Below are 12631 nucleotides of genomic sequence, written 5' to 3' on the forward strand. Positions count from 1 at the left end.
GAAGCTGGAATGTTCCCTCCATCCCCATCCTACCACAAATGTATTCTAATATATACACTATTTGGAGAGGGTTTTTTTGTGTTTTCCTATAACTGCACAAAGTGAATAACCTATCTGTTCATAAGATCATAGATTTAGGGCTGGAAGGGATTTGAAAGACCATCTACTCCAAATCCCTTATTTTGCAAATGAGGAAACTGAGTGTGAGAGAAGCTAAATGACTTATCTAGGGTAACATAGCTACTATGTGTCTAAGCCTGAATAAAAATTCAGGTTCCCCAATTCCAAATCCAGCACTCTGTTTATTGTACCAAGTCCTGAAAGACATCTGCAGCCAGATTATTACTTTTATTTTCTTCCACCTTAAAACTTAATGGGTTATGCAGCACAAACAAACATGTTAGAGAAGTTACCTGAAGTCCGTGGCCAGAGGCCACCTAGCCACAATGAAGGCATAATAATGGCTGGAAGAAGGACCAGGAGCAGAGGATAATTCTTCATCCTTATCTTTAACATCTTTGTAATGGCTATAAAAATATCAAGGTTGCTTAATTCAGCTATCCTTCCTCAACATTTTTTTTAACCCAGAGGACTACTAGTTTGGGGGAGGGGGGGAGTAATGCTTTATTGTCCTATTCATTTGTTTTGAATAGCATACAACTTAATAATGATCCACAAGATTACAGAAGGCAGGATGGAGCAATGAAAAGTGCAATGAACCTGCATTGTGTCAGAGTGACCATGACACCACCTGCATGGCCTTTGGCAGGTCATTTCCACTCAGTTTGCTGATGAGGTTAGCACAGATAACCACTATGGCCCTGTCCAGCTGTAAAGCTTTGATTCCACTATCCCAGGTCAGGGTTCTTTATCTATCATGTCACGAACCCCTTTGGCAATCAGGTAAAGCCTATGGATTCCTAAAAATAATTGTTTTTAAGAATTCATCATTGAAGAACATGCTAAATTTCAGTTATAGATGATGATCAGAATGTTTTTTTTTTCACATCTAAGTTCACCTTATAATCTATCATCCCTTTGGCAATCCATGTACCTCAAGCAAAGAACCCCTGTTCTGGGATGGCAGAGCAAAGATAGTGGCTAAATTGAAATTGGTCTAGAAAAAAAGTCCTTTGCTGTGGTGGTCCAACTGCCTCGGTGCTAAGAATCTGCACAAGGTTTTCATGGGAGACAAAGAGGGGGCAGTTTCTATGGGAACACAGTTAGCCTCATCTGTTATTTCCCAAAGCAAGCTGCTCAGTACAGGCTCCCAGAGCATCCTCTCCACAGGGGGCCAGGAGTAATCACATGTAGGCCTCATTTTTCACAGGGGATGGGCCTGCCCTTGAAAATTTAGATGCAAATTGAATTTGTGTAAATAGGTATTAAATGCCCTAGGGGAACTCACTTTAAGTATAAAAGAGCACTGATGTGAGTATAGTTCTGAGGCAAGGAAGCCTTTTGGGAGTCCAAATAATCAGCCCCTCAATGACAAGGTGCCTCAGAGTAAGGATCAGCCTTTGAATCCTAGAAGGATTCTTCTGAGGTCTCTCCAGGTCTATATCTACGTTCTGTTTTATATGATTAGAGTGGGGTTTTGTTTGTTTTAATACAGTCTTTCTTGAAACAGAGATTGAGGGAGAGAATATCTTGAATGCTGAAAGTCCAGAAGTATGCAAACGATCTGAAATTTTCAATAGATATGCTAGGGATTGTGTTTGGCTCTGAGAATTCAAAGAAAAGAAAAAAAGGAACTTTTACCTGCCTTCAAGGACCTTGTTGTACATTTAGGTCTAACTCTTTGTGACCCTGTGGACCATAGCACACTCTCCATGGTTTGTTTTTTGGTGGTGGTGGTGTTTTTGGGGGCTTTGGGGCAACAGTACTGAAGTGGTTTGCCATTTCCTTCTCCAGTGGATAAAGGGAAACAGAGGTTAAGTGATGTGCCCAGGGTCACACAGCTAGTAAGGCTGGATTTGAATTCAGGTCTTCACTCCAAGCTTAGCTCCCTATCCAATGAGCCACCTACCTGCCTCAATGACGGTATATGAAAAAAAAACTAGGTTATATGATAAAATGGTTAAGGAATAATTCCAGAACTTAGTTCATATGCTTCAAAAAAATTATAATACTTAGAGCTTGAAGGGATTAGAGAGGTCGTCCAGGCTAACCTCCTTTCACAGATGAGAAATCATAGGGATTATAGATTAAAAAAAAACAACTAGAAAGATAAAGTGAGAGGTCACATAATTGCTAGAGGGAAAATAATGAATCAATCACTCAACAAGTATTTATTAAGCACCTACTATATGCCAGGCTCTGTGCTAAGCATTGGAGATTGAAAAACAAAATCAAAACACTCCACTTGGGGCAGCTAGATGGCGCAGTGGATAGAGCACCGGCCCTGGATTCAGGAGTACCTGAGTTCAAATCCGGCCTCAGACACTTAACACTTACTAGCTGTGTGACCCTGGGCAAGTCACTTAACCCCAATTGCCTCACTAAACAAAACAAAACAAAACAAAACACTCCACTTACTCAAGGAGCTCACATTCTAAGGGGGAGCTAATGCGTACATGAATAGGTATATACAAAATCCATATGAGGCAGATAAAAAGTTCCCTTATGGGGAGCCCAAGAATTTCCTCCCAGAGAAGGTAGGGTTTGAGCTGAATCATGAAGGAAACAAGGGATTTCAAGAGGGAGAGGTGGGGCAAGAGAGCATTCCAGGCAAAGGAACAGTGCAAAGAGATTGAGAGGAAATGGAGCGCAGTGTATGAAAATCAGCAAATAGTATGACTGAATCATGGCCGATATAGAAAGATGTAACATGTATTTGGGGCAGCTAGGTGGCGCAATGGAGAGAGAGCCAGGCCTGGGGTAGGGAAGACTCCTCTTCCTGAGTTCAAATCTGGCCTCAGACACTTACTAGCTGTGTGACCCTGGGCAAGTCACTTAATCCTGTTTGCCTCAATTTCCTCATCTATAAAATGTGCTTTGCCAAGAACAACCCAAATGGGGGAGACTGGAAAGATAAGGAAGGACAAGATCATAAAGTACTTTAAATACCAAATAGAGAAGTGAATAGTTGATCCTATATGTAAGGGAGCCACTGGAGTTTATTAAGTAGCAGAAGAACATGGCCTGGCTTTTTGGAAAATACATTGCAGCAGGGAGAGATGTGAGGCAAGCAACCAAGAAGTGATGAGGGCTATATCCCTGGCTCCTATTTCAACTGTACCACACTATTAGAAGATGCTAAAGATAGATTACTGATCCTTAGAAATCAATGTTCCCTGGTTCTGAGTGAGGCTAGGAGCAAATGTACAGAACAGCAAAGATTTTTCAGTGTTCCTGGCACTCCACTGTAACCACTAAGTGTTCATGCAAATGCAGATTTTCACATGCCTTTTTGGGTTTGTTTTTCAGTCTGCTAGCTGTAGCATCAACAGCATGAGGAAGGTCTAGTTCACTCTGGGTAAGTTCCAATCATGATTAGAAAAACAAACCCAAAATGTCTTTTTCTAAAGAAAATCAACAGGAATAATGGAATCCTCAGGAAGATCATAAACCTACGATTCCTACATATAGAATTCTGGGGAGATGAGCCAAGTTAAGTTTATGTATTTGTAAGTAGATAGAAGAAAAAAAGTTTTAGCTGCCTTTTTTTTTTTTTTTGTGGGGCAATGCGGGTTAAGTGACTTGCCCAGGATCACACAGCTAGTAAGTGTCAAGTGTCTGAGGCCAGATTTGAACTCATGTACTCCTGAATCCAGGGCCGGTGCTTTATCCACTGTGCTATCTAGCCGCCCCCTCAGCTGCCTTTTTTATAAGGAAAAGATATTTTGATAAATAACACTGAAGCTTATTATCCAAGCTTTGAAATCTTACTCAAAAGGAAAGGGACTTGATTTTAATTTGTAATAGTTATAAATTACACACACACACACAGAGTTATTTGTTTGTTGTTTTCATTCATGTCCAACTCTTCATGACCCTGTTTGGGGTTTTCTTAATAGAGAACTGGAGGGGGTTTGCCCTTTCCTTCTCTAACTCATTTTACAGATGAGGAAACTGAGGCAAACAGGGTAAAGTGACTTATCCAGGGTCACACAGCTAGTAAGTGCCTGAGGCCAGATTTGAACTCAGGAAGATGAGTCTTCCTTACTCCAGGCTTAGTGCTCTATCCATTGTACCACCTAGCTACCCATATATAGTTATAAATTATATTAATTACATTATATATTATTATTTTTTTTGCAGGGCAATGGGGGTTAAGTGACTTGCCCAGGGTCACACAGCTAGTAAGTGTCAAGTGTCTGAGGTCAGATTTGAACTCAGGTACTCCTGAATCCAGGGCCGGTGCTTTATCCACTGGGCCACCTGACCGCCCCTACATTATATATTATTACATAACTATATTTTACTTATAGTTTATGTATATATGTACATATATTTGCATGTGTATATATCTGTATATGTATTGTGTGTATGCACACTCAAATACAAGAAACACCATGATACCAGTGGAGTGAGGATCAGCTTTGGAGTCAGGATAACCTGAGTTCAAGTTCTGTCTCTGAGACATACTATGTGTGGCTATGAGCAATCACCTATATTTAGTAAGTGCTTCCATGTGCTGACCTGCACTGGCATTTCCTCACTAGAAGATCCCTAAAACTGTGAAATAGTAGGTCTGGTAAAGGTGCCAGGCACTAGTCCAGGTGCTAGGGATAAAAAGACAAAAGGTTCAGAATCTAAGACCTTGAAGGGTTTACAGTCTATCTGACAGGACAAACAACATGTATGACTAATTATGAAAATAAAAACAGGTTATTCAGTTATATCAATCACATGGAACAAGCATTAACTGAGCACTTGTTATCAACACCATACTGGGGTAAGCACTGGCAATACAGAGATGAAAAACAACAGCTCTGGGCCACAAAGAACTTAATATTCTACTGCTTATGTTAATTGGTCAGTAAGCATTATTAAGCACTTCTGGGATATTAAAAAATAGATTTCTTTGGGGGGGTGGGGCACTCTGGGCTGGGTGAGCCGGAAAGGCTTCATTTAGAGAAGGCAATGTTTGAACAAAACACTGGATGAAGCTAGACATTCCAACAGGCAGTGGTGAATAAGGAATGCATGCATTCCAGCAAAGGGTGGGGGTGGGGGTGGGGGAGGATGGATTCCTTGCAAGGGCCAGTGCCTCTTGGCCCTCCTAGGCAATTCTGCAAGACTATGCTCTGCTCTTCTGCATGGTAGAGTTCCCCAAACCATTAAGAGTACAGGACACAACCAATAAATAGGTGTTTAATCCAAACTTATGATATAGAATATTCCTAGTAAGGAAACTCTAATACTATATGTTCTATACTATAACTCCATTGCAATATGATAATGAATTGATATATTGTATAAACACAATGATATCATATAGTATATGTTATAATAATGGATATATATTATATATATATATATATATATATATATATATTACAAAATTATAAACACCTGCATTGTATTATATTACAAACACCAGTAAATAGCAGTGGAAAAATCCAATGAATATTTCCAAAGATTTTTTTGCTTATCTTAAAATGAATAGATTTTCAGTAATTATTTTAATTTGGAAGAGCCTAATGAAATATCTAAGAAAATTAATGTCAAATATAAATGACTGGTTGCTAAGAAACAGTTACCCCCTTTTTAGTAAATTCTAAGAACAAAACTTTTATAAGGTCAGTTTCTGCTGAGGAATGATGACTTGTATTAGTTACAGCTTTTCCTCAGCTGAGGGCCATGTGTTTGTAGGTAATTATCCACCTGGGAGATCAACCCACAACTGTGGAGTCTATGTTTATACCTTCAAATAAATATGGGTATTGGGAGATGGAATGACCAGTTGAATTCTACCAAATAAATTATTTTGAAGATAGGCTGCTAAGCCTTTTTATTTTCAAAATTTATGTGTTTGGGGGCAGCTAGGTGGCACAGTGGATAAAGCACTGGCCCTGGATTTAGGAGGACCTGAGTTCAAATCTGACCTCAGACACTTGACACTTACTAGCTGTGTGACCCTGGGCAAGTCACTTAACCCTCATTGCCCTGAAAAAAAAGGAAAAGAAAGAAAAAAAACCATACCAAAATTTATGTGTTTGTGTGTATGTGTTTATGTGTACCAAACGATAGGTAAGTGTTCAAACTTCAAACTCTAGTTTTTTATGCCCATTTTAAAATATCCTCCCACCAGTGTGTATACTACTATTTTTTAAAATCCCTGTTTGCTTCTTCCTCTTCTCTGCCTTTATTTTTGATAATTCTTAACCTTTTCTCCACTTGACATAAAAATGCATTAATGTGAAACCCATTTCTCATTTACCTATTACTGGCTTCCAGAAAAACTGCCTGGGGAAATCATTTTCACTCGGCTGTTTGTTACCCTCACTCTGGGGACTGGCCCTTAACGAAGCTCAGTCTTCAAGATGATATGACAAGTATCTTGTGAGATCTAGCATTACATTCCCTTGCTTGGGATTGAACATGATTTAGAGCAGTTTAAAATTACAACAGGCTTTCACACATCCCTATGTCAAAACATGGCATTTGTGTAACTAAAATAAGTCTACATTTCATGTTATTATCTATTTTGCTCATTGAAAGTTATCCTCTCATCTTGAGAAATTGGTTCCTTACTGTCAAAGCCTGAAACTGGTATTTCTACTGGCCTGCTCTCAATATTTGATATCAAGGGTGCCTTTCTATTCATAAAGTCAATAAAAAGCTCTCATGATCTGTATAAAGATAATTAAATAATTTTAAGCACACCCAGCAAAACTATGTATATTTTACTTTTATGATAAAAGCAGGTGCTCTGCAGGTGGATTGCTTAGGGAAAATGTTAAGTTGCAATTTCACCACTAGGTGGTGATATCGTTTGATGTCACCGTAGTTTAGGGCCAGAAGGGAAACTACAGAAAAGTACCCTGTTTTGTCCTAACATCTGGTCTCTATGTTTCATGGTGAGTGTTGTGAGACATTATTGTATTGCTAACTTATTGTCAGTGTGACAGCCTGTAAATCATTAGATTACTAATGACAGTAATAAAATTTTTTTTAAATAATTTTTAAAAACCCCAAACTCCCAGGTCTCTGGCTTTTGGTTGCTGGCTCTAAAGTTGTCATCATTTTATGGGGCATGTTCTTCTAGATGACAAAGTTTATGATAGAGTAGCCTGGTTAAATGTTTTAACCATAATTGAAACCATAAACCATTTTGGTGAACACAACTGGTCAATCAGAAAAACAAAAACAATTAATTAAATTACATTACATTTAACAAACATTCACTATGCCTCTGCTATGTGCAAGGTACTGGGGTAGGCCTGGCAATACACAGATGAAAAAACAAAGACAAAAAAAATCAGTCCTAGCCACAAAGAATTTAACTTTTGACTGCTTAATCCAGTTAATCATTCAGTAAGCAAGTATTTATTAGAACACATGCCAGGGTACAAGGAAAGGCAAAAACAAAAAACAGTTATTGCTTTCAAAGAGCATACATTCCAATGTTGGAGACAATATATAACTAACTAGATATAGTAAAATATATACAGAATATCTGGAATCCAAAAGGAATTCTTCAAATCCCTCCCTGAAGAAGGAAGGATTTTATCTGAGTCTTGAAGGAAGGCAAGGTAACCAAGAGAGGGCAGAGCCTTCTAGGCTCTAGTGACAGCCTGGGAGATGTAGTGTCGTATTAGAGGGACTAGAAGTCAAACTGATCTATGCCAATAGAGATGGCATTAGAACCTAGGTCACTGAACACCATAGGGCTTCTTTTGTTGGTTTTCATGGTAACCAAATGTTAGATTTAGTATAACTAGTTTCCTTTATGATGCTAGGGATTAGGGCCAAGAGTAGCACCTTCTTTAGAAGTAATTACATGGGCAACTAGGTGGCACAGTGGAAAAAGTACTGGCCTTGGACTCAGAAGGACCTGAGTTCAAATTCAGCTTCAGACACTTGACACTTACTAGCTGTGTGACCCTGGGCAAGTTACTTAACCCCAATTGCCTCACCAAAAAAAAAAAAAAAAAGGAATTACATGAGGCTTTTAATGTAAGTAGCCACATTGTTGTTATACCAGGGGCAAGATTTGACCTGAGCATAGGACAAGCCCTATTAGAACTGCATTCTGCTTAATTTAAAGAGACAATATCTCCCAGTATGGAAACTCCCTCCACAGATCTGGATAGAGATCTGCAACTCCTTTGGGGTAGACTGATGTATAGTCTTGGAGAGTTGACACTAAAGTGTTAAGTGCTGTTCTCCTGGTTATAGAAGTGGTACCAATCAGAGACAGGACTTGAGCCCAGGCCCTGACTCCAAGTCTTGCCCTCTATAGTGATGCCACACTGCTTTTTGGAAAGCATCCATGAGAGAATTCAACTACATTTGGGATTCTCATTTCTTGTTCAAAACCAGATAGTTAGATGACCTAAAAGAAATAAAATTGTTCTGTGTTCAGAGAACTACAGAATGCTATCTCCTGCACATTCCTACCTGGAACTGTGATGGCATACTGGGAGGAAGAATTTAACCCAAGGTTTGTATCTGGAAGTCGTGCTTCATTTTTATTGAGTTAGGCTTCAGACTTTAATTCAATCAGGTACTATCTCTACAGAGATAGGTTAGACTTTAGCGGAGACAGGTCTTTGAGAACTCAGCAAGGAAAGTGTTTGTTTAGAACTTACTTGTTGGACCATTTTGATTTTTTTCCAAGCAAATGATGTTATTTAAAATTTTAATTATAGGTGCCCCACCCCTGGTTGTGATGGCTCTGGACATATTACTGGCAATTATGCTTCTCATCGAAGGTATGTGAAATGATGTTTATTCTTTTCTTCAAACATATCGTATATTAATTAGTGGGATATCAGCAGAACATAATGCATGCCTGGGAAGCCTGCTGACCAGGCTCTATGTGGACATTCTAGGTCTGATATTGGTGAGAGAATTTTGCTATATAGCATGTAGGCTGGTTTGGGAAGTAGACTTTTGTAATATGTCATAGCCAGCACCCCTGTCGTGGCAGCAACTTGAGATAGAGTTTTCTCAATTAGGCCCAAACATCACCTAAAATAAGCTTTGCCTTGAACTTAGCAATGGCGAGAGAGAAGGAAAAATGTCTTCCTTCACCTTGAAATTGCCCGAGAAAGGTCAAAGAAACAGCTTCTAGTCTAGGACTTAGATGTTATCACCCTACTAATCATAGACATTGCATTCTCTTAGACATTGAGAATTTAACCACAGAACCGAATGGTTCATATGAGCAGGGATCAACAGAACTTATAACTTAGTAATAAAAACTTACCACAGGGTACTACAAATATATATATAATATACATGTATGTATGCATATATGTTTATATATGCATATTGTGTGTGTGTATACACACACACACACACACACATATGCCATACTCACAGTGTTTGAAACATACCTACCTGGTAAAACTACTTGAGCATGGGCCTATGATCATAGAACATAAGAAATTCTATATTAGGAGTCATTTGAATAAACCTTTGGCATATTGTCAATACTAGTGAATCTGTTTCAACTGGTGATAGAAAATGGGCATCTAGTTCTTTGCCCTGGATTAATGTGACCTGTTTAGTTAGAATGATCATAGAGGTAAGAGAGTCAGTTAGTAAACATTTATAAAGACCCTGCTATGTACCAGGAGCTGTGCTAAGCACTGGGGGTACAAAAAGAGGCAAAAGACAATCCTTGCCCTCAAAGAGCTCACAGTCTAATGGAGGAGACAACAAACAAATATGTATAAATAAGCTATATTCAAGAAATTATAAAACAGTTGAAAGAGCCAAGGCACTAGAATTAAGAGGTTTAGGAAGGGTTTCCTGTAGAAGATGGGATTTTAGTTGGAACTTGAAAGAAGCCAGGAAAGCCAGGAGGTGGAGATAAGGAGGGGAAACATTCCAAATATGAGAGAAGTCAGAGAAAATGCCCAGAATGGAGAAATGGATTATCTTGTTCAAGGAGTAATCAAGAAACCAGTGTCCCTGGCAGGGAATAAGACTGGAAAGGTGGGGGCATGGGGATGGGGGTGATAGGTTATGAAGGACTTTGAATACCAAACAGGATTTTATATTTGATCCTGGAAGTGATAGGGAAACACAGGTTTCTTGAGTGAAGGGTGACATAGTTGGGCCTGTTCTCTAGGAAAAGCACATTGGTGACTTGAACGGAGGATGGATTGAATCAGAGAGGGACTTGAGGCAGATTAAGATAAGGGAATTATTTTAATACATATTCTTTGCCTAAGGAAATAATATTTTTCTTAATCTAAGGCTATATGTAATAGACCCCATAACTTATATGTGAAACATGAACTCTGATGCCAAACAGTTGCTCATTATCCATGTACATGGATATAATAATGGTCTGGTCTGCATGTGATAGCTAGCAGCTCCTTGTGGGACTCCAGGTATACATTCAAAATGGTCAAATATGGGGGCAGCTAGGTGGCACAGTGGATAGAACACCAGCCCTGGATTCAGGAGGATCTGAGTTCAGATCCAGCCTCAGACACTTGACACTTACTAGCTGTGTGACCCTGGGCTAGTCACTTAACCCCAATTGCCTCACACACACACACACACACACACACACACACACACACACACACAAAATGGTCAAATTCCTAAGAAATTTGTGGTCCTGCCTTTCTGGAGAGCACTGGATTGAAAAGCAAGCACAGTAAGAACAGATAAGCAATTCTAATTTGGAAATAAAATAAATAAGAGAAAGAAAAGTTAAAGGGGATTCAAGTGCAAATTGCCTATCCATTAGCCGTAGCACACCTACTATGGGTGTCCCCCAAGGATTTCTTCTGGTTCCTCTTTACTTTTCTCTCTAGAGAAGAGCCAGCTAAGTGGCACAATGAATGGAGCCCCGTAACAGCAATCAGGAAGATCTGAGTTCATATCCTGCCTCAGATACTTACCAACTGAGTGACTCTGCAAAAGTCACTTAGTCTCTGTATGCTTCAGTTTCCACAGCTATAAAATGAAGATAATAATAGCACCTAGTCCCAGGGTTGTCAAGTGAGATCATATTTATATAATATTTAACACAGAGTAGTCATTTAATAAGTGCTTATTTCCTTCCTCTATACTATTTCACTTGGTGATCACATTGGCTTTCATGAGTTCAATTTTCATCTCTCTCCAAATGATTCCTTGATGTACCCCTAGTCTCCCTTATGTGCTATAGTCAAGCATCACCAACTGCCTTTGAAACTTCTCGAACTCTTTGTTTTCATTGGTATCTCAAACTAAACATGGCCCAATGACAGTTCAGTAAAGTCACTTAGCAAAAGCTAGAGACACTGGAATGTGTCTTCAAACATTCCCCACTCTAAGAAAGATCTCAGGTTTGAATAGCTCAATTGTATATGAAAAAACTATACAGACCATGACTTGCTTGCAGGGTACATACTAATCTCTTATCTTTTCCCTAGCCACTCATTTATATATGATTCCCAAAGGAGTTGGGAAATGGAAATGACCAAATTGAAACTCATAACCCTAAGGCAAGGTGGAATAGTGACTTTTGGGCAATACCTCTCCCAGCTTCCATTTCTTGCCTGAGGGTAGCAAATAACCTCAGAGCCCCAGCTCTAGCCTCTCCTTTTTCACAAATCTTCCTGGTTCAAGAATGTCAGTTTTTGGGGACAGCTAGGTGGTGCAGTGGATAGAGCACTGGCCCCGGAGTCAGGAGTACCTGAGTTCAAATCTGGCCTCAGACACTTAACACTTACTAGCTGTGTGACCCTGGGCAAGTCACTTAACCCCAATTGCCTCACTAAAAAATAAAAAAAAAAGAAGAATGTCAGCTTTTGCTGAACCTTATGGGGCACTCCTTCTTATAAATACAAAACAAATCTCCTTATTGACCTCTCCCACCCCCAAGCCCACTCCTTTTCCCAACTTCCTCATGTGAGAAAATAATGATTAATAATGGGTTTCTTGAAGGGGACCCCCTCCCACTGGAAGGTTTAGCTCAGTAACTTTAGCTGTTCTCTTTCAGAGGCAGTCCAAAGGTGCATTAGAGATAAGGCTCTTAGAAAGTCAGCAGAGTAAAACCACACTAATTGAATGCACCTTTGCTCTCAGGGGATCTGCCACTAGACCCTGATGTTATCACATGGTACAGCTCATTTTAATATGGACCACCTTCAGGTCATGTCAACCAATGGAATTGAATGATGCTAGCCAATTAGCTTTGATCAGTGTATAAGAGCCACCTCTATCAGAAGAGGAAAAGAGACTGAGATCATGAGGTGAACACCATTCTTGGTCACACACTAGGCTTGGAAGGCTGTCATTGGTGAACGCTCTTCTCTTAATACAGGATAGGTAATGTAGAGACAATATGGCCCTGTGGGGTTTTCGGCTTGAGTTAAATGCCACGCGGTCAACTCTTACTAACATTTAATGTGATTTAATAAATGCTTTATGCCAAAAACTGGTGCAATGGCCTTTAATTTATAAGTAGCAATATTTTAGAAACTCCAGCCTATTTCCCTAATAATTTAGA

At 39.4% G+C, this 12631-nt stretch overlaps 1 protein-coding gene across 8 annotated transcripts in view; it reads left to right on the plus strand.

The window, feature by feature from the left end:
- The window catches only part of MYT1L (myelin transcription factor 1 like), a 730598-nt gene that overhangs the window by 605032 nt on the left and 112935 nt on the right, over positions 1–12631 (plus strand). For all 8 annotated transcript variants that reach the window (XM_043981893.1, XM_043981885.1, XM_043981887.1 and 5 more), the window contains one exon: positions 8823–8885. In XM_043981893.1, coding sequence (XP_043837828.1) covers positions 8823–8885 — 63 coding nt within the window. The remainder of the gene's footprint in view (positions 1–8822; positions 8886–12631) is intronic.

Source organism: Dromiciops gliroides, chromosome 2 (genome assembly GCF_019393635.1).
Source record: "Dromiciops gliroides isolate mDroGli1 chromosome 2, mDroGli1.pri, whole genome shotgun sequence".
In the NCBI taxonomy this organism is placed as follows: Eukaryota; Metazoa; Chordata; class Mammalia; order Microbiotheria; family Microbiotheriidae; genus Dromiciops; species Dromiciops gliroides.